This window comes from Odontesthes bonariensis, chromosome 6 (assembly GCF_027942865.1).
Source record: "Odontesthes bonariensis isolate fOdoBon6 chromosome 6, fOdoBon6.hap1, whole genome shotgun sequence".
Lineage (NCBI taxonomy): Eukaryota > Metazoa > Chordata > Actinopteri > Atheriniformes > Atherinopsidae > Odontesthes > Odontesthes bonariensis.
In genome coordinates, this window is record NC_134511.1 from 3,107,475 (window position 1) to 3,128,553 (window position 21,079).

Below are 21,079 nucleotides of genomic sequence, written 5' to 3' on the forward strand. Positions count from 1 at the left end.
TTTATCATGAAACCTCAATTCGGAAGTAATGGGCCTAGCTTGTACCCAGCACTTTTCAAACCTTACTCAGGTTTATGGTAATTGTCCCCAGCACTTCTGAAATCAAACTGACGCCCATGATTATATAATTAAAAATTCCTATACAAACTCACTTACAAAAAAAACAAAAGATGAAAAATAGCTGGGGCCTAGTGGATAAACGGAAGCTATTGCAGGAGTAGGATCCTGTCCCCCCCTGCCCCCCAAAAATTAAATTAACTTAAAGCACCCTTAACTTATTTCACAATGCATATGTCAGACACACACTCTGGGAAATGACCCTATTTCCCAAGGACACAGCAGGGCAAGGCGGTACAGGACAGGACAACTTGTTAAGATATGCATATTAAAGATAAAATATGGACTTATGATATAAAGACATCAAATAACACATAACATGACATAGACGATGATTATGAGTCTCAAAATTCAGATTAATATCTGTAAAGTTATGACATAATAGCAAACCAAACATTTTTTATTTTCCTGTGTCAACAATGGAGTACAAAGAGATACAGAAGGGACATCGTTTAACAGTTGCACTACTGCACAACTGTCCAGTTTACTGACTCCGTTTGGATTTAACTATTCAAAACTACAGACCACTAGGGGGCAATGTGGTTCCATAGGCAGGTTAGTCATTTTTCCAACAGGGCTATTTCTTTGTCATACTTTCAAGTACGATCATGGAAAGAGTTAAAAGGCAGCTCGTGATTTCGCTGAGAACCTGAAAGAACTTGTACAAAGATATAAAACACATTTAATACAGATTTAAGAATCGGCTGAAAGTGAATCTAAGTAAAGTCATTTCCAGTTCTATTTAGGCATCAGGTTCTCTTATTGGAGAACCTGATGCCTAGTGGATTAACGGAAGCTAGTGCAGGAGTTACCCACCCACCTCCCAAAAAAAATTGAATTAACTTAAAGCACCCTTAACTTATTTCACAACGTATGTGTCAGACACACACTCTGTGAAATAACCCTATTTCCCAAGGACACAGCAAGACAAGGTAGGACAACGCCACCACCGGCCTCCAGCAATTAAGGAAAAAAGAATAAAACAACAAAACACGATTAAAATAATTTCCCCGGCAATAATAACGTAACCTACACTTCCACACACTCATTCACCCACAGTAAAAGAATGCCCCCACCGCAGCTACGGCCAAACAATAGTCCTACACCAAAGCGCTGTGACCGAGCAGCACAGCATGCTGGGATGAAGGTACACTGTTGAGCAGATTGTCATGACATTCTGAAGACGGCATACTGCTACATTCACACAAAAAAAAAAACAATGGAGTGGATATGTGAAGGTGCTGAAGAACATGTGACAAAGTAAAAATGTAAACTTGAGCTGCAGTGATGGTTAAAGGGAGTTGAAGTAGCCCTCTGCTAGTCTCCACCTGTTCATATGTTTTTGGGAAAAAAATCAATTCAGTTAAGTTTTATTTATATAGCACCAAATTCCAACAAATATCATCTCAAGGGACTTCAATAATAAAGCCCAATTCAAGCCAATTGGAGTTAAATTCATTGTAAGCATACTCAATTTACATCAAATCAATTCAATTTTTCCAATGCTTTCATACAGAGCCAATTCAAAAACAGTTTCCTAGATAAGGAAACCAACAGATTAACTGAAAGTTCTCTCTGATCCAATCCCCCGTCCCGAGCGTGCACAAGGCGACTGTGGAGAGGAAAAACTTCCTTTTAACAGGAAGAAACCTCCATCAGAACCAGAACCAGGAAGGGCGGCCATCTGCTTCGACCAGCTGGGGTTAGAGAAGACAGAAAAGAGGGGGGGGGGAACACTTTAACACCAGGCCAGGGATACCTGTTGAGAGAGAGAAACACAAGATGCTGATAACTGAAGGCTCTGCCTCCCAAACTGGCAGCTGGTTCCACAGAGAGGGGCCTGATAACTGAAGGCTCTGCCTCCCAAACTGGCAGCTGGTTCCTCAGAGAGGGGCCTGATAACTGAAGGCTCTGCCTCCCAAACTGGCAGCTGGTTCCACAGAGAGGGGCCTGATAACTGAAGGCTCTGCCTCCCAAACTGGCAGCTGGTTCCACAGAGAGGGGCCTGATAACTGAAGGCTCTGCCTCCCAAACTGGCAGCTGGTTCAACAGAGAGGGGCCTGATAACTGAAAGCTCTGCCTCCCAAACTGGCTGCTGGTTCCACAGAGAGGGGCCTAATAACTGAAGGCTCTGCCTCCCAAACTGGCAACTGGTTCCCCAGAGAGGGGCCTGTTAACTGAAGGCTCTGCCTCCCAAACTGACAGCTGGTTCCACAGAGAGGGGCCTGATGACTAAAGGCTCTGCCTCCCAAACTGGCAGCTGGTTCAACAGAGAGGGGCCTGATAACTGAAGGCTCTGCCTCCCAAACTGGCAGCTGGTTCCACAGAGAGGGGCCTGATAACTGAAGTTCTCACATTCTGCTTTTAGAAACTCTGGGAACCACAAGCAAACCTGCAATCTGAGAGCAAAGTGCTCTGTTGGGAAAATATCCAACTGTGAGATCTTTAAGATATGATGGAGCTCGGTCATTAAGAGCTTTATATGTAAGGAGAAGAATCTTAAATTCTATTCTGAATTTAACAGGGAGCCAATGAAGAGAAGCTAAAACTGGAGAAATATGATCTCTACTGTTAGTTATCATCAGAACTCTGGCTGCAGCATTTTGGATCAGCTGAAGGCTTTTCAGAGAATATGTGGGACAGCCCAATAATAAAGAATTACAGTAGTCCAATCTTGAAGTAACAAATGCATGGATTAGTTTTTCTGCATCACTCTGAGACAAGATGTTCCTGATTTTAACAATATTACGAAGGTGAAAGAAGGCAGTCCTAGAAACCTGTTTTATATGAGAGTCAAAGGACAGATCCTGGTATAAAAAAAATCTCCCAAGGTTCCTCACTGTAGGACGAGAAACCAAGGAAATTTAATTCAGAGTAACTACATAACCAGACAGTTTCTCATTGAAACGCTCAGGTCCAAAGATAACGACTTCAGTTTTGTCTGAATTTAGAAGCAGACAGTTCTGAGTCATCCAGGTCTTTATGTCTTTAAGACATGCTTGTAGTCTGACCAACCTATTGGGTTCATCTGGTTTCATAGATAAGTACAGCTGAGTATCATCAGCATAGCAATGGAAATTTATGCCATGCTGTCTAATAATGTTACCTCATGGAAGCATGTATAAAGTGAAAAGAATCGGTCCAAGCACAGAACCCTGGGGAACTCCATGACTTACTCTGGTGTGTGAGGAAGATTCTTCATTTACAAGAACAATATATAGAAAAATATGACTTAAACTAGCCTAATGCAGTTTCTTTGATTTAATTAGTAATAACATGTTGAAGTCTCTGTAACAAAATCCTATTATCGACTGTATCAATCGATCCCATCGAAGAATTGTTTTCGCTGTGACCTCACAGCTAAATTCACACAACACTTATCTCATAGGAAGCGTTTAATATTGACAGAAATAAAATTATTCTCTCAGCTGCAGCAAACCTGTTCTAAAGGAGAATCAGAAACTCAGCAAACAGCATCATCTGTGTTTCTGAAACCACGACTATCCAGGCCAACATAGGCTAATACTGATGATTGATTGTTGTGTTTTAAATTGGATTACATAGCAGCTCAGGGAAAAATGGGCTGGTTCAGGTGGAAGTTAATGGGACTGAATGTTTTCCCAGTCTGACCCTGGTGAACATTTTGTTCCAATATGATTTAAGTGTATTTGAATCATTTTCTCTGTTCTGTTTCAGTTTCTGCACTCAGAGTTGTGCTGTTGGGAAAAAGTGAGGACAAAAAGACAATACGTGGTAACTTGATCACTGGGAACCAAAGTTTCCATTACCAGAGTACCATTACCAAAATGTTCTTTTCTCCAACCAAACACTGTGTGGCCTCCTGTGGAGAGTGGAAAGGAAAACCAGTAACAGTAGTGAAAACTCCCGACATGTTCAGTCTGTCTGAGGAGAACATGAGAAGAGAAGTGAAGAGCTGTGTGAGTCTCTGTGCTCCTGGACCAAATGTTCTGCTGTTAGTGAAGCCTTCAGATTTCACAGAGAAGAACAGACAAACACTGAAGTTCATCCTGAGTTTGTTTGGTGAAGATTCCTTCAAACATTCGATGGTCATCATTACACATAAGAATGAAATGAGTGTCTCTTTTAATGAGCTCCTTAAAGACTGTGGAGGAAGACACTACAACATGTGTGAAGATAACTATCGCTCATTAATGGAAAAGATGGAAGAAACAGCAGAAGGAAACCCTGCCCCCCCCCTGACTGAGCAGGGTCACAGGAAACCATCTTTAAACCTGGTTCTGTGTGGGAGGATAGGGATAAGGAAGACTTCAGCAGCCAAGGCCATTTTAGGTCAGACGCAGCTCCATTCAGGCTCCAACTCATCAGAGTGTGTTAAACATCAGGCAGAGGTGTGTGGACGTCGGGTTTCTCTGGTGGAGCTGCCTGCCTTGTGTGGGAAACCTCCGGAGGCAGTGATGGAGGAATCACTCAGGTGCGTCTCCCTCTGTGATCCTGAGGGCGTCCATGCCTTCATCCTGGTCCTCCCTGTGGCTCCCCTCACTGATGAAGACAAGGCAGAGTTACAGACCATCCAGGACACATTCAGCCCTCGAGTCAATGACTTCACCATGATTCTGTTCACTGTGGAGTCAGATCCTACAGCTCCAGCTGTTGTTAACTTTATAAGAGATAACAAAGATATCCAGGAGCTCCGTCAGAGCTGTGGAGGAAGATCTGTTGTTCTGAACATCAAAGACAGGCAGCAGATCCCAGAGCTGCTGGAGGCTGTGGAAACAAATATTACTGTCAACAACAAGGCACAGTGTTACACAGCTAAGACATTTGCACGTGGCAAAATGGAGGAAAATTCCAAACTACAGGCTGAACTCAAAGAGCTTCGGACAAAGGCCGAGGTGAAAGGTAAATATGTCTCTGGTGTAATTCAGCTTTGAATGACTTTCTGTTCCTGTTTGCTTCAGTTATAATTAGGGCTGGGCAACGATTAAAATGTTTAATCTAATTAATCACATGATTTCCCTGATTAATCTCGATCAATCGCATTTGTACGCAGAATCCAAAAATGAATCCAAAAGTAGTGTATAGCTTTTAGCATTTAGCTTTATTTTAAATGTGCTGCCATATGAATGAAAGTGCCATAACATTTGTTGTGCAAACACACTTTTAACATCAGCATCTTTCTGTAGTTTTTATGTAGAAGCCTCGCTCCACTGTCTGTTTCCTTGAATGACTTGCTGCTATCAGTTGTGTGTTTTGCCTTTAAGTGATATTTTAGACTGGAACTACTACGCTGAGAAGACAATTCTACTTGGCAGTGTTTACAGATGACTTTGGTTCTGTCGACTCCGCCGTCTGGAAGAACTTTAAAATGAAAATGGCCGAGTAAAAGTTCCGTACCCTTCTCCATGTTTGGTGGATCCGCCGATTACTTTCTTTTCCTGTTCCACAGCAGACAGCAACAGACTTTTACAAAATAAAAGCCTGTGAGCAGCAGACTTTTACAAAATAAAATAAATAATAAAACAGGGGTGGTCCGTGGCGTAGTGGGTTGAGCAGGCGCCCCATGTACAGAGGCTATAATCCTCGCCGCAGCTGGCCCTGGTTCGAGTCCCGCATTGGACGGCCTTGTGCTGCATGTTGTTCCCCCTCTCTCTGCTTCCTGTCTCTCTGACCTTTCCTATCCATTAAAGGCACAAAAAGCCTTTAACACAAATTCTGACAGTGTGGCTAAATTCAACTGTACAAAGCTGATATTTCTGTAACACTCTTCATAATAATACTTACCTAATTATTACGGTCATTCTGCAGACGCTTTTATCCAAAGCGACTTACAATAAGTGCGTTCTACATCGTTAGGCAAAAGAACTTCAGGTCACAAGAAATCATAAGTGCATTTCCTTCCAAACAGCTAAGAGCATAACTAGTGCTAGAGTAAGTGCGATAAGTCAGGTACCTAGACAGATGGGAAGACAGTTTAGAAAACAGATACGAACGTAAGAAGCTGGGAGGAAACAGTTGATGTCCTAAGAGGGCGGATCAGGGTAGTGTTTCCTGAAGAGATGGTTTTCAGCCTGCGGCCAAAGATGGGCAGTGACTCAGCTGTCCTGATATCAGTCGGAAGATCGTTCCACCATCGGGGTGCCAGAACAGAGAAAAGCCGTGACCGTCTGGATCATAGCGCAGGGACCGCTGAGTGACGGGGCAGCCTGCCGCCTGGAGGCCGCAGAGCGAAGTGGTCGGACGGGGGTGTAGGGCTTGACCATAGCCTGGAGGTATGAAGGAGCTGTTCCTTCCACTGCCCTGTAGGCCAGCACCAGAGTCTGAAACTGGATGCAGCTACAGGGAGCCAGTGTAGAGAGCGGAGATAATAATCATTAATTAATTAAAAAGCAAAGAGTGCAGATATAATACTTTCAGGTGTCATATGCACAGCTAAACAGAAGTGTTTTCAGCCTGGATTTCAATCAATTAATCAATCAATCAATTATACTTTATTAATCCCCGAGGGGAAATTCCAATTTCGGTCAGGACAGACAATACAGAAAACAGACATGGGAGAGAGAGTGTGACCAGGCATCGCAGCCCGCAGGCTCACGGCCACGCAGGCGCCGCCAGATAAGAAGGAAGGGGGACAACATTGGGTGAGGGGAGGGAAAAAAAATCATACTTCACACTGTACCCTTATTAGGATACGGTCTGAGATCTCAAAAAACCTCAGCACATAAAAAAGCAACATATACACAAGACAACACCATAAGCAATGGGACAGTGAAGAGGTCAGGAGTTGCATGTGTTATAAGTGAGCATGTATGTGTATGCGTGTGTGTTTGTTCAGTAAGTCTGCACAGAATGTTGGATCAGGCAATTGTCCTTGACAAGTTGGAATATGTCAGCCAGTTCCACAACAAATCTCACAGGAGTGCAGGAAGGGAGGGGTAGCACCTGGGAGTGAGCATCATGTTATCATAACAAACGTGGACAAGTGATTATGCAGCTGGCTACAAGGCCAGTATGGGGCACCGGATTGTAATAACAATTAATATTTAGGTCAGACAGACAACTGATTGCGCTCTCTGTCTTTCTGTCCATTGCTGGTATCTCATGGCGAAGTCCCGAATTCAGCCGAATTGTGGGATGTGGACCCTTTCCGCCCGGTCCAAGCGATCAATCAACCATTCTCCCAGGTCAATCCACTTCTCTTCTGAGTCCAGGAATCTCCACCAGCCTGCGAACCTGCGCCAGGGTTGCATCCAGTTTCCGATTCTGCTCCCGTAGCATTTCAGTCTGAGCGTTGATTGCCCTTGTGACCCCATCAAACGCTTTCCACGATCTCTTAATTTCACAAAATACCAGGTATCCTCCAACTCCAAACAGCAGGAACCCGAGTATCATAAATCCAAATATGTAGACGTCTTCCGCGTCCTCGACAGCCAGCATCGCCAAACACACGGTGCGCCACTTCCCCCATGCATCCTCCGTGTATCCAGCGAAGAAAGTCCCGTCGGGGCAAGACGCTTGTCCTTTCGTCATCTTCGCGGTTGAAAAAAATTTGATCAATAGCATTAAGACCCCAGCTGACCAAATCCATGTTATTTGGCTTCGTCTGATATGTAAAAAGATGCTCAAAAGACACAGACACAGACAGGCTAAGCAGGGCAAAAAAAGGGAGGGAGGAGCAGAGAGAAATGCGACCTCTTCCACCGAGAGCCAAGAGCAGAAATGAATTTAAACATTGTCAGACTTCATGTCTCACATCTTCTGGAAGGCTGTTCCAGATGTTAGGAGCATAAAACTGAAACGCAGCCTCACCTTGTTTAGTCCTGACTCTGGGCACCAGCAGGAGACCCCTCCCTGAGGTTCTCAGAGCCCGAGTTGGTTCATATGGCTCTAACATGTCAGAGATGTACTTTGGTGCTGGACCACGAAGAGACTTGAGCTGTTTTAAAGTCTATTCTCTGAGCGACAGGAAGCCAGTGCAGAGACCTGAGCACTGGACTAATATGGTCGTATTTCCTGGTTCTAGTCAGGACACGAGCAGCAGGATTTCTGGATGTACTGCAGCTGTCTTACAGCCCGTTTAGAGAGCCCAGTGAGCAGTATTACCTATGGTAGATACTCCGGACCGTTTCACAGGAGGTAGAATTCTCGGCAAAGTTTACCGACATACTCCGCTATCTTTACTGACATGGCGAGTTCGGACGGGACTAGATTTCCCGGTTATTATTACTTTACCCCAGGTCCCCCCATTAAACTAGTCCCGTCCGAATAGGGCTTTAATAAACCTTATTCAACCTCGTATGTAGGGCACCACCTTCAAAGAAGGAAAAACGCAGAAGTTTATGATCTTGGTATGTTAAATTAATGTTTCTATTAATAATCAGTCTCATATCTCGCTACTTTGAGTTCTTGTTTGGTTGGACAGACATTACGTAAAGAAAGCATATGAAACAACCTGTGATGATACATTTATGTAGATATGTGAACTATTTATTAAAACGATATGACCAAAGACTTGAACCTCAAAACAAACAGGAGATGCGTTGAGTATGGGTGATTATATACAACACTTAGTGAATTGAAAATAAATTATGGGGAATGGAGAGATACCGGATTTACTCAAATAGTTTAGGTTGGCTTACTATTTGAAGCTAAAGACTGACATCTTGGATTAATTTTTCATTCTAATGGTGAAAGCCTCGAGACACCCACTTAACTGTTTGTAAGATGAAAAACGGGTCGACCTTACTTTACTGAAGTACTGTTTAGTCAGCTCGGAAAACAGCACGTAGTAGCCACGTGGGGTCTGAGGGGATTTCTCTCGGTTCCGCTCTCAGGGCCTTCCTTGGTTGAGGCTGACTTCCGCGGACTTTGCAGTTGCCTGGACAGTCGCTTCTTTTCACCAGGGAACGGGAACGGGCTGGTATCGAGGACTTCACTGTACAGAATGACAAAATCGTCTGAGTGTCAGAGTTGGTCGGTTTCTGATCGCTCTGATGAGGTGAACTGGAGTTCACAGAATGTTAACCAAAAGTTGCTTGGCGTTGGCTTTCTTGGTAGGAAAACTGTGATGGCTTGCAGCAGCGGAGGTTTAAAACGTGCAAGGTAAAAAGAACATGGATGACGATGGACGAACAAAACCACAGAAAACGTGCATCTTTAGACTACTTCATTCTGTTTCTATCTTTGTTCGGATTTTCTTCTTCATCTTTCTATAGCCCCTTTCACACTGCCGAATAACCCGCGTTTAATTCGCGAATTTAGCGTGTCCGCTGTTGCGTTCACACTGCCGACCCGGGCTGCCGCGTCAACTCGACTCGCCTTTCGACCCGCGTCGGACCCTAGTCTTTTTACCGAGCCGAGTTTGATGTGAACACAATCGACGCGGGTCGGACGTGGGCGTGACGTGAGGAGTTTAAAAGACAGAATGGACAGCTGATTCAGAACAACAGCAACAGGTGAGGACAAGTTTTACTCTGTTTTAGCCTACATCAAGTTGGAGACATTTTTTAATATGGCCAACTGGGGAGACAAGGAGGTCCGCGAGCTCCTCAGCCCCCGAGCAGAGGACGTTATTTACCGCCACATGTCGGGGACGGTGAAGGATGGACCTCTGCTGGAAGGGCTGGCGAGAAAGATGGGAGAGCGCGGTTTCCCACGCAGCAAGACGCACCGTAAAGTAACATCTCCATGAACTGCATTGCAAAAACGAGTTTTCAAGGTGTCCCGCCATCGTTTGTTTGAAAAATTTGATGCAGACAGGTGTATTTAACCCTAGCTCCGACGCATGGCTTGTGACTACGTCGTTGTACACGCCCAGCATTTTATGTGTTTCGTGTGACGCTCTGCCACTAGGCAACTCCCCCTGAACTCGGCTTCAGGCGACACGGGTCACCTAACACGCCAAGCGTTCACATTGCTCGACGCGGGTCGAAGGTGCAATTTGGACCCGCTAAGGTAGCGGGTCGCAGTGTGAAAGGGGCTATTGAGTCTTAAGTCTTCTTCTGCATTGTTCATTCTCTCCGCATCATTCTGAAGACTTCTTCTTCATTCGATTGTCTTCTGTCTCGTTTCTCTGGCTCATGGATGTATGGTTTTACTCCATGGTTTACTCTTTCTGCTGTTTCAAAGGGAAGTATTCAAAGTAGATAAGACAAGAACTAGAATTAAACTGATTTTGGATCGCGGGTTCCATGGTTTGACTCGCAGAGGCGGGCCGTGACGTAGGCTTACGCTACGCTTTCAGCCAATGATATCCCTGAAACTGTTGTGACATCTGCCTGGGTGTATGTGTAAGGCGATCTGTTCTAACGTTTATAGAGAATTTTGGATAAAACAAAGAAACTCTATTTCTCCATTTCCTCCGTCTCAAACATTTTGTCAGAAAGGGTGGGTTGGCAGGAACCGGATGCAGACTCCAGAGATGGAAGGCAAAACTGGGTTTATTCTACAAAAAACAAGGTTGACAAAAGGCGCCACTGAGCTGGATGACAAAAAACTTAAACTGTGGGACAAAACATGAACATGACTATCACAAAGAAAAAAAAAACGACTAGAAATGACATGGCATGGCATGGCATTGCATGAAAAACACTTATCTTTGATGTGGCGTGGCATGAGGGGTAAAAAACAGGAAAAGGATTTCACAAAACGAAAGGGGAAACTGGGAACTAAATACTAAACTGGGAGTGATTGGTGAATGAGTGCAGCTGGGGACAATGGAAAAAAAGGTGACGTGAGTGAAACTAATAACCTGGCATGGGAAGTGAGGGGAAAAACAATGGCAAGACTAAACAAAACATGAACTCAAAAACCAAGACATGACAACCTAAAACATGATAAAACTGAAAAACATGGGGAAAACCCCATGGCCGTGACACATTTGTCTCAATGAGTCTGAAAACACCACAACTAGTTAAGATATGCGGATTACAGATATAACATAGACTTATGATATAAAGACATCAAATAACACATAACATGACAAAGACGATGATTATGAGTCTCAAAATTCAGATGAATATCTGTAAAGTCATAACATATGAATAGCGAACCCAACAATGTTATTTTCCTGTGTTAAAAATGGAGTACAAAAAGATGCAGAAGGGACATCGCTAAAAGTTGTATTATTGGGGCCTGCCATAGCATAGCAATGCATGTCAAGGCACATATTACTATTCCGTTGGCAAAAGTCTATGGGATTTAACATTGAAAACGTGTCTCTTTATTTATTTATTTATTTATTTATAGGTTTATATATTTATTCTTCCGTCCACATTAATGGACTTAAAGCGATTAAAGGGACAGTTCAGATTGGTTGAGCGATACGCACACTGGCAGGCCCCTTCTAAATTTCTTTAGAAATGTTCTAGTTGCATATAACTGTCCAGTTTACTGACTCCGTTTGGATTTAACTATTCAACACTACAGACCACTTGGGGGCAATGTGGTTCCATAGGCGGGTTGGTCACTTTTCAACAAGATCATTTCTTCGCCACACTTTGAGTCACAATCCTGAAAATCGTCTTAAAATGCAGCTCATGACTTCGCTGAGAAACTGAAAGAACTTGTATAAAGATATAAAACATGACCTGTGGGGTTCCCCAGGGGACCCGTATTGTTCAATCTGTACATGCTTCCACTAGGCCAGCTAATACGCAGCTATAATATGTCCTACCACAACTATGCAGATGACACTCAGATCTACGTGTCACTGACGGCAGGAGAACACGGGCCTGTAGATACATTGTGTCGCTGCATCGAACAGATTAGTGTGTGGATGCAAAACAATTTTCTCCAGCTGAACTCAGACAAAACTGAAATCATTGTCTGTGGCCCAGAGAAACAAAGATAAAGTGTTATCAGTCACCTTGAGACGCTCTCTCTAAAACCTAACTATCAAGTTAGAAATCTCGGGGTAATATTGGACTCAGACCTGAACTTTAACAGCCACATTAAATCTGTAACATCAGCAGCTTTTTACCATCTAAAAAACATTGCCAGAATCAAAGGAATAGTGTCTAAACCAGACTTAGAGAGACTGATCCATGCGTTTGTCTCCAGCAGGTTAGACTACTGTAACGGCCTGCTCACTGGGCTCTCTAAACGGGCTGTAAGACAGCTGCAGTACATCCAGAATGCTGCTGCTCGAGTCCTGACTAGAACCAGGAAATACGACCATATCAGTCCAGTGCTCAGGTCTCTGCACTGGCTTCCTGTCGCTCAGAGAATAGACTTTAAAACAGCTCTGCTTGTGTACAAGTCTCTTCACGGTCAAGCGCCAAACTACATCTCTGCCATGTTAGAGCCATATGAACCAACTCGGGCTCTGAGAACCTCAGGGAGGGGTCTCCTGCTGGTGCCCAGAGTCAGGACTAAACAAGCTGAGGCTGCGTTTCAGTTTGGTGCTCCTAACATCTGGAACAGTCTTCCAGAAGATGTGAGACAGGCCTCAACTCTGACAATGTTTAAATCCAGGCTGAAAACAGTTCTATTTAGCTGTGCATATGACACCTGAAAGTATTTTATCTGCACTCTTTGCTTTTTAATTAATTAATGATTATTTTAATGGGTTTTTAATTTCTTTATTTTATTTTTAATTTCTTTTTCATGATTTTATTGCCTTCTTGTGATTTTATGTAGCTGTGAAGCACTTGTGTATGAATTGTGCTCTACAAATAAAATTGCCTTGCCTTGCCTAATACAGTTTTAAGATTCGGCTGAAAGTGAATCAAGGTAAAAGTTATTTCAGTTTTATTCAGGCATCAGGTTCTCTTATCTGGGGGGAATGAGGGTAAAATGTCAACTTCGATTTATTGGTCCTGATAAGACAGGGAATGGGTTAGTCTCCCATTTCTCCAAAAAGGGTTCTTTGTTTATTCAGTTGAAGTTGTTAATTGTTAATCCCTCAAGTGTAGGGCAAACGTCTGTTGCTAAATCCACTCCCAAAAGCTTTCATAGGCCGGAGGTTGTTGTACATTAGGCGATTTCAGTCCCTCTCCTTTGTGTAGACTTTCCACATCTGGTCCTTACCCAGAAAAACATCCCCAACAGGAATGCTTGTATCTTCCAAAGGTTCAAGGTAGATTAATTCCACACTGGAGTTTGCTACACTGTTTAGATCCTGGAACTGTTGTCGAATGGATGCTAATCTTGGCTGCTCAGCCATGTGGTCATTAGCATTGACATCTCACAGCTAAAAGGTTCCTGTTTCGAATCCCAGCTGGGTTCTGTCTGTGTAGAGATTTCATGTTCTCTATGTGCACGTGTTCTCTCCGGGTACCTCTCCGCCTCTAGAAATATAATGACCAACTTTTTTTAATGCAACTTCTGATACTTTTCTTATTTATTACTGAAAACTACCTCCTTTAACTGCCTTCAAAAGCAATAGGCTAAAATGTCAATGGCAGCATCTCAATTCCATCCATTTTCTGTACATACTTAATCAAATTAAGGGTTGTGGTTGTTTTCACCTATCCCAGCTGCCGTAAAACAATAGCCGAGGTACAGGATGTACCTGCTGACAGGCCACCAGTCAGCAGCATCATTTATCAAAGGAATAAATTCATTATTTTTCTGTCTGACAGATGCTGATGAGCAGCAGAGCTCAGAGAGTCTCAGGATTGTTCTGATCGGGAAGACCGGCAGTGGGAAGAGCTCCTCAGGAAACATAATTCTGGGAAGAGAGGAGTTTGAATCCACATTAGGCCAATCTTCAGTTACCAAGAACTGCAGAAAAGCCCAAAGTGAAGTGGACGGTCGTCCTGTTGCTGTGGTCGATACTCCTGGTCTGTTCGACAGTAGTTTGTCCAATGAACAGGTTGGTGAGGAGTTGGTGAAATGTATGAGTCTTCTGGCTCCAGGACCACATGTCTTCCTGCTGGTGTTACAGATCGGTCGACTCACACCAGAGGAGAAGGAGACTTTAACACTCATTAAGAAGGTTTTTGGTAAGAACTCTGAAATGTTCACCATCATTCTTTTCACAAGAGGAGATGATCTGAAAGCTAAGAAAGTTTCAATTGAAGAATACATTGAAAGATGTGATGCATCATTTAAGAAGCTGATTTCTGACTGTGGAGGAAGATACCATGTGTTTAATAACCGTGAAAATCATGAAAACACACAAGTCAGTGAGCTGATCCGAAAAATCGACACCATGGTGACAGAAAACGGAGGCAGCTTCTACACCAATGAGATGCTGCAAGAAGCTGAAGCTGCGATACGTAAAGAAATGGAGAGAATCCTGAAGGAGAAGGAAGAAGAGCTTGAACAAAAACATCAGGAAGAAAAGAAAGAACTGAACAGAAAAATGGAAGAACAGAGAGCAGAAATTGAAAAGGAAAGAAAAGTGAAAGCTGAACAACTGAAAGAAATGGAGGAAAACATCAACAAGGAGCGCGAGCAGAGAAAGAAAGAACAGGAAGCTAGAGAACAAGAAGAGAAGAGAAGAAAAGAGGAGGAAGAACGACAACAACAGAAGTGGGAACGAGAACGAGAAGCTTTGGAGAAACAGATCAGGTCAGAATCAGAAGAAAAGGAAACCTTTGAGAGAAAACTGGAGCAGAGCAGAAAAGAGATGGAGGAAAAACGAGAGGCCTGGCAGAAGGAACGGAACGAGTGGTGGGACAACCGAAATAAAGAAGAAGAAGAGAGACGAAGAGAGGAAGAAATGAGACTGAAAAAGCTTCAAGAGGACTTTGAGCAGGAGAGAGAAAAACACGAAAAGAAAAGAAAAGAAGAAGATCAAAAGAGAAGAGAAGAGGAGGAGAAAGAAAGAAAAAGATTTGAGAAAAAAATGGAAGAAGAGAGAGCAGAAATTGAAAAGGAAAGAAAAATGAAAGCTGAACAACTGAAAGAAATGGAGGAAAACATCAACAAGGAGCGCGAGCAGAGAAAGAAAGAACAGGAAGCTAGAGAACAAGAAGAGAGGAGAAGAAAAGAGGAGGAAGAACGACAACAACAGAAGTGGGAACGAGAACGAGAAGCTTTGGAGAAACAAATCAGGTCAGAATCAGAAGAAAAGGAAACTATTGACAGAAAACTGGAGCAGAGCAGAAAAGAGATGGAGGAAAAACGAGAGGCCTGGCAGAAGGAACGGAATAACCGAAATAAAGAAGATGAAGAGAGACGAAGAGAGGAAGAAATGAGACTGAAAAAGCTTCAAGAGGACTTTGAGCAGGAGAGAGAAAAACACGAAAAGAAAAGAAAAGAAGAAGATCAAAAGAGAAGAGAAGAGGAGGAGAAAGAAAGAGAATTAGAAAAAAGAAGAATGGAAGAACAGAGAGCAGAAATTGAAAAGGAAAGAAAAGTGAAAGCTAAACAACTGAAAGAAATGGAGGAAAACATCAACAAGGAGCGCGAGCAGAGAAAGAAAGAACAGGAAGCTAGAGAACAAGAAGAGAAGAGAGGAAAAGAGGAGGAAGAACGACAACAACAGAAGTGGGAACGAGAAAGAGAAGCTTTGGAGAAAAAAATCAGGTCAGAATCAGAAGAAAAGGAAACCTTTGAGAGAAAACTGGAGCAGAGCAGAAAAGAGATGGAGGAAAAACGAGAGACCTGGAAGAAGGAACGGAACGAGTGGTGGGATAACCGATATAAAGAAGATGACGAGAGACGAAGAGAGGAAGAAATGAGACTGAAAAAGCTTCAAGAGGACTTTGAGCAGGAGAGAGAAAAAGATGAAAAGAAAAGAAAAGAAGAAGATCAAAAGAGAAGAGAAGAGGAGGAGAAAGAAAGGAAAACATTAGAGGAAAACTATCAGAAAACAACAGAAGACATGAAGAAGAAATATGAAGAGGCCAGAGAACAAGCTGAGAAAGTTAATGAGTTCAGAGAGAAATATGAAAAAGGCCTCGAAGCTCTGATGGAAAAACATGAGAAAGAAAGAAAAAAGACAGAGGAGACACACAGAAAACAGTCACAGAAGCTCAGAGGTGATGTGATGGAAAAGGAAAAGCAAAACAAAGAGTTAGAAGAGTTGAATAAAAAACAAGAAGAAGAATTGAATTCTTTAAAAAGTCAATGGGTGGTACAGCACTGTACCACCAGCTGATGATCCTCTGCTGAGTATTTTTCACTCATGTCACAAACTGAACATCATTTAACATCAACAGAGTTCAGATGTTGGTCACACAGACTCCAGATGACACAGCTGTGTTCACATCTGTCTGTGTTTGTGTTCTGTGGGATTTTTCTGTTTTAGGGGTTTGACAGAGTGAGATGTTGGAGTGACAGTAACCTCCTTCTGTTCTAAAGGAGACCTTCAAACTGATGGAAGTCTAATATAAACAGACTATGAAAATATATGAGTTCAGATATTTACAGAGAAGGTTTTTTCCATTTATCATGTTCTTTAAATGTCTTCAGCTTCATATCATTTAATGATGAATTCTGATTTTAGTTCTTTATGTAAAAGTGCCTGTTTGAAGTAACAACAACCCAAATACTGATGAGGATGAAACATGTAATCCAGGTTCAGCTCACTGTATTATGCAAAACTCTCTATGCTAAGTAGATCTTTATCATATATTTTTTAAATCTTTTACATATTCGTACAGTATATAATTTGTCATCTGATCATTATCACCAAAAATCTAATTTTATTTCATTAAATCTAAATGTTGGACTCTTTTTCTGTGTTTTAGAAGTAGCCTGAAAGTAAAACTTCTTCATATTTTTTAAACCAAATCTTTTGTGAGATGAGAGATAAAATGATGTTTAAATCAGAATAGATGTAAAGAAAATGAATTACTTTTTATTTTTATCTTTTAAAGTGATTGAAGCAACATAATGTTGGAGGATATTTAGTAATAAATGTATCTTTATCTCAATAATAAGGAGTACGGATGTTGTTTCACATTTTCTTCCGTTCCAATTATGTTTCTTATGAACAAAAATGCTTCATTAACTAATAAATGCCTGAAAGACACTCAGTGTGTTTATTATTTTAGTCTGTTTTTGACCCGAATATACATATTCATCCTGGTCCTACCTGTGGGTTCCCTCACTCAGTGGGGTCACATGGCACTGAAAGGATCGGGTTATTGGCTAAATTACAATAAGACTGAGCTGAGCGAGGGTAATTCTCCTTGGATATATGGCGGTGAATGAATGGGATCAGAGGCACAAAGCGTGTCATACCCCGGTATGATAGGTGGCGCTGTACCCATTCCAGCTGTTGCTAATAGAGCCACTTCCTGTTGACCTCTTCACCACCAACAACAACAAACTCAGGCATTGGAGAAAGATAACTCTCTCTCCTCTGTCCTGGTTCTCCTGGACCTTCTGTTCCAGCAGCCAGAATGAAAGCAGTGAACAGATGAAGAATACACCGTGTATAGTCATACGGGCAGAATCAGGGCCTGAATGAGAGTAAATGTGAAACCTTTTACAGAAATACCTTGAGAGTATCAGCAAGCAGCTCTTTGAGCTACGACACAATCTTCAGCTGAAATTGTTGCCTGTATGAGACATCCTATGGTCCAACCATTAATATGACTTATTCTACACTAGATGTTTTGATGAGATCTGTGTAACCGATTCTTGCGTCACTCCACGGTGTTAGGACAGACCAAATAACCCCTTGACTCTGCGTTGTGTATTTTTAATGAAGACAAGGAGTTTCTGGACAGTGGACACTTTATTTCCTGCGTGGGAACATAAGTTTGCATCAGTGCAGTTGGTTTAGCTTCACACAGCACACTCTGACGCAGCTTTCACAGACTGGCCCAAATTACAGTAACAATATTCACAATGTACAATAAAGAAAATAATAATAAATGGTGTACCTGCGTGGGAACATAAGTTTGCATCAGTGCAGTTGGTTTAGCTTCACACAGCACACTGCAACAGAGCGTCACGTTAGCATTTAGCGTTAGCATGTATCGTTCTATGCTCTGTGCTGAAAAACGCGACTCACCTCTGACGCAGCTTTCACAGACTGGCGCGGATTAACGGAGCCAGCAGCATATAACCAGCCACACCGAGAGGGGGCGCAACTTCCCCACTGTACCCATACACAAAGCAAGTGGAACTCTACAACTTAAACCTTGTTACATTCCCCCCTGCTGAATTCCACTTGCACCCATAAAAAAAAATAAACAGGTACACCACTACAACCAGGAGAGAAACAGAGAACAAAAACACAAACATTATATACAGTTCCTAATAGCTCATCCACAGCTATCGAAATGTGGTCATTCAGCTCAGCAATCCCAGACAGTACAGTTACAATGAAATTCCAGTCAGAGGACTATTCACAAAAGAATCAGTATAAAAAGAAGTTGGCCAGACCCCTTCATCACACATGCGGGAAGCAAAAAAATAAAAATATGCCCATTACATATTTCACTATATTGTAACTGTATGTCATTCTGATAAAACTAAAGCACAACAAAAGCATTCTCACAGTTATGAAACTCCAATTTCCATTTCAAACACTATAAAATTAACTTTTGCTCTATAGGACTCAAACCTTTACAGTCCTCTGGTGCATTATCTCAATCAATCTAGAGACAGGTTTAAGTAACCTTCCCACCCTCGATCTAGCATGAGTCCGTCCCACCCCGTCAACAACAGATTGGTCTCCAGTGGGAGCATCGGTTTCAGGTGAGCCAAGAACCTTAACCAAAGGCAGACATTCTGTTTCACATTCAACGGATCTCACGGACACGACCAGGTCGGACCGTTGATCATCACCGGGAGACTGTTCTGGTACATCAGAGTCAACCGTGGGGACACAATTAGAGGGCGGATGATCCTCCACAGTAGTGCCTTCCAGTTGAACACACTTAGTCATCAGCAACTCGTCAGACACCTCAGACTGTAAGTCAGAAACCCAAGCTCTTGTCCTGTAGTCAGCAGATGCCACAGACACATCACAGACAGCTTCTCCATCAACCATCAGCGAGCCAGAGTCAGCCGACACACTCCCTTCATCCTGAAATGAGTCATCCCCGAGGGGGAGAAAGTTCACTGGCATAATCAGGTTGCGGTGTACAACCTTCCTCTGTCCTGTGACAGCATTCTGCAGCTTAAAGGTGTGACTCGTGTCATTCTTGTCAACAACTGTGTAGACAACACTCTCCCAGCGATCGGCAAGTTTTCTTTTGCCACGCCCCTTTTTGTTGGCCAAAAGGACGCGGTCACCAACCTCCAGAGGAGATCCCCTAACTTTCTGGTTATAGAGATCTGTGTGGCGCTGCAACTGTCTACACGCCGTCTCTCGTGCAATGTCTACAGCCTCCTTGAGGTCTTTCCTCAATGTCTGAACATATCGATCATAATCTGTGATGTCATGATGGTCAATGACTGAACCAAAGATTACATCAATAGGGAGTTTCGGCACCCTGCCAAACATTAACAGAAATGGCGCATAGCCAGTTGTCTCATGGACGGTGCAGTTGTATGCAAACGTGAGGGCTTTCAGCATATCAGGCCACCTCTGCTTAGCTCTCGGGGGTAAAGCACGAATCATATTGCCCAAAGTGCGGTTCATCCTCTCACAGGACCCGTTTCCCATTGGGTGATATGGAGTTGTATGGGACTTCTGGACACCAGCAACACTTAACAGTTCTGAAATTAGCGTGCTCTCAAAATTTGCTCCCTGATCAGAGTGCAATCGTGTGGGAAAGCCGTAGATGCAAAAGTAATTATGCCACAGTTGGTGCGCCACTGCCTTGGCAGACTGATTGGGGCATAAAAAGGCATGTGCCATCTTTGTAAAGTGGTCAGTTACCACAAGCACATCCACTGATTTGTTTGCAGAGTCTTCCGCCGACCAAAAGTCGATGCAAACCAGTTCAAGGGGCTCAGACGTCTTGATGTTCCCCAATGGTGCTCTGGCCTCCGGCTCAGGCGACTTGCTAATAACGCATCGCTTGCAGCAGTGCACATACTCTGCCACCTGTTTAGCCATGCCAGGCCAGTGAAATCTTTCCCGGGCAAGATAAAGGGTTCTTCGTTGGCCTTGGTGACCCGCTTCATCATGAACCCCCTTCAGAACAGCAGAGCGTAGGGCCGGTGGAACAACATACAGGTAGGTTTTAGCCTTTGTTACCGGATTCTTAGAGACTCTATACAGTACACCATTTTTCACAGTCAACTTGGTCCATATTCTCAGAAGTCTCTTTGTATCAGCTGCATCATTAGCTCGCTCTCTCCTCGACGGTCTCCGGCCCCTGTCCACATAGAAGATCACCCTACACAGGGCATCATTAGACCGCTGCTGCCTCCCTAGCTCTTCATGTGATAAGATTTCAGAATCAGATTGATTTGACGTGAGCACAGTCTGGGAGAACTGAGGCAAGAGGAGAGCATGTGGCCACACCTTGGACTCATGTTCTGTATGAACTTGGAAGACAGCTCCCACCTCAGAAGATGTCATTCCCCCAGCCTGCACAACAGCTGTGCACTGAGAAATACTAGGCTGGTCATTGTCTGGGGTCTTATCATCTGAGTGAACAGTCCATCTGAAGGCCTCCTGTACTCCACCCGTGGCAACTGCCTCTGCCTCAGCCAGAAGATCATGATAAGGCACTCTTATCAAGCGATGGGAGGCACTGGGCTGCACAAAGGGTTCCCTACTCAATGCATCAGCAACTACATTCTTAGGACCAGGAATATATTTTATGTCAAACTGGAAGGGTGCTAGCTTTGCAATCCACCTCTGCTCGCATGCGTCCAATCTTGGCTTAGACAGTATGTAAGTCAGAGGGTTATTATCTGTCCAAGCTGTAAACGGATGACCCCTCAACCAATGATGAAACTTATCACACACCGCCCACTTCAAAGCAAAGAACTCCAGCCTATGTGCTGGATACTTGGACTGTGCGTGACTGAGTGTCTTACTGGCAAAGGCGACTGGCCTTGACATAGAAGCCCCAGCAGGAACTTGAGACAGCACTGCACCAAGGCCACTGCTGGAAGCATCAACAGATAGAAGGAAGGGCTCCTGAAAGTTTGGATGAGTCAGGAGCACTCGATC

General features: G+C 43.3%; 1 protein-coding gene across 2 annotated transcripts in view; it reads left to right on the forward strand.

Moving 5' to 3' along the window:
* Positions 1 to 17,023, forward strand: part of LOC142381837 (uncharacterized) — a 44,515-nt gene extending 27,492 nt beyond the window's left edge. Inside the window, exons 1-2 of one of the 2 annotated variants that reach the window (XM_075467092.1) lie at positions 3,819 to 4,998; positions 13,680 to 17,023. In XM_075467092.1, the coding sequence (XP_075323207.1) occupies positions 3,924 to 4,998; positions 13,680 to 16,147 (3,543 nt within the window). In that variant the 5' untranslated portion in view covers positions 3,819 to 3,923 and the 3' untranslated portion in view covers positions 16,148 to 17,023. Of the gene's footprint in view, positions 1 to 3,818; positions 4,999 to 13,679 lie in introns of those variants that run through there. The other variant, XM_075467091.1, reaches the window with a different exon arrangement.
* Positions 17,024 to 21,079: the final 4,056 nt, after the last annotated feature.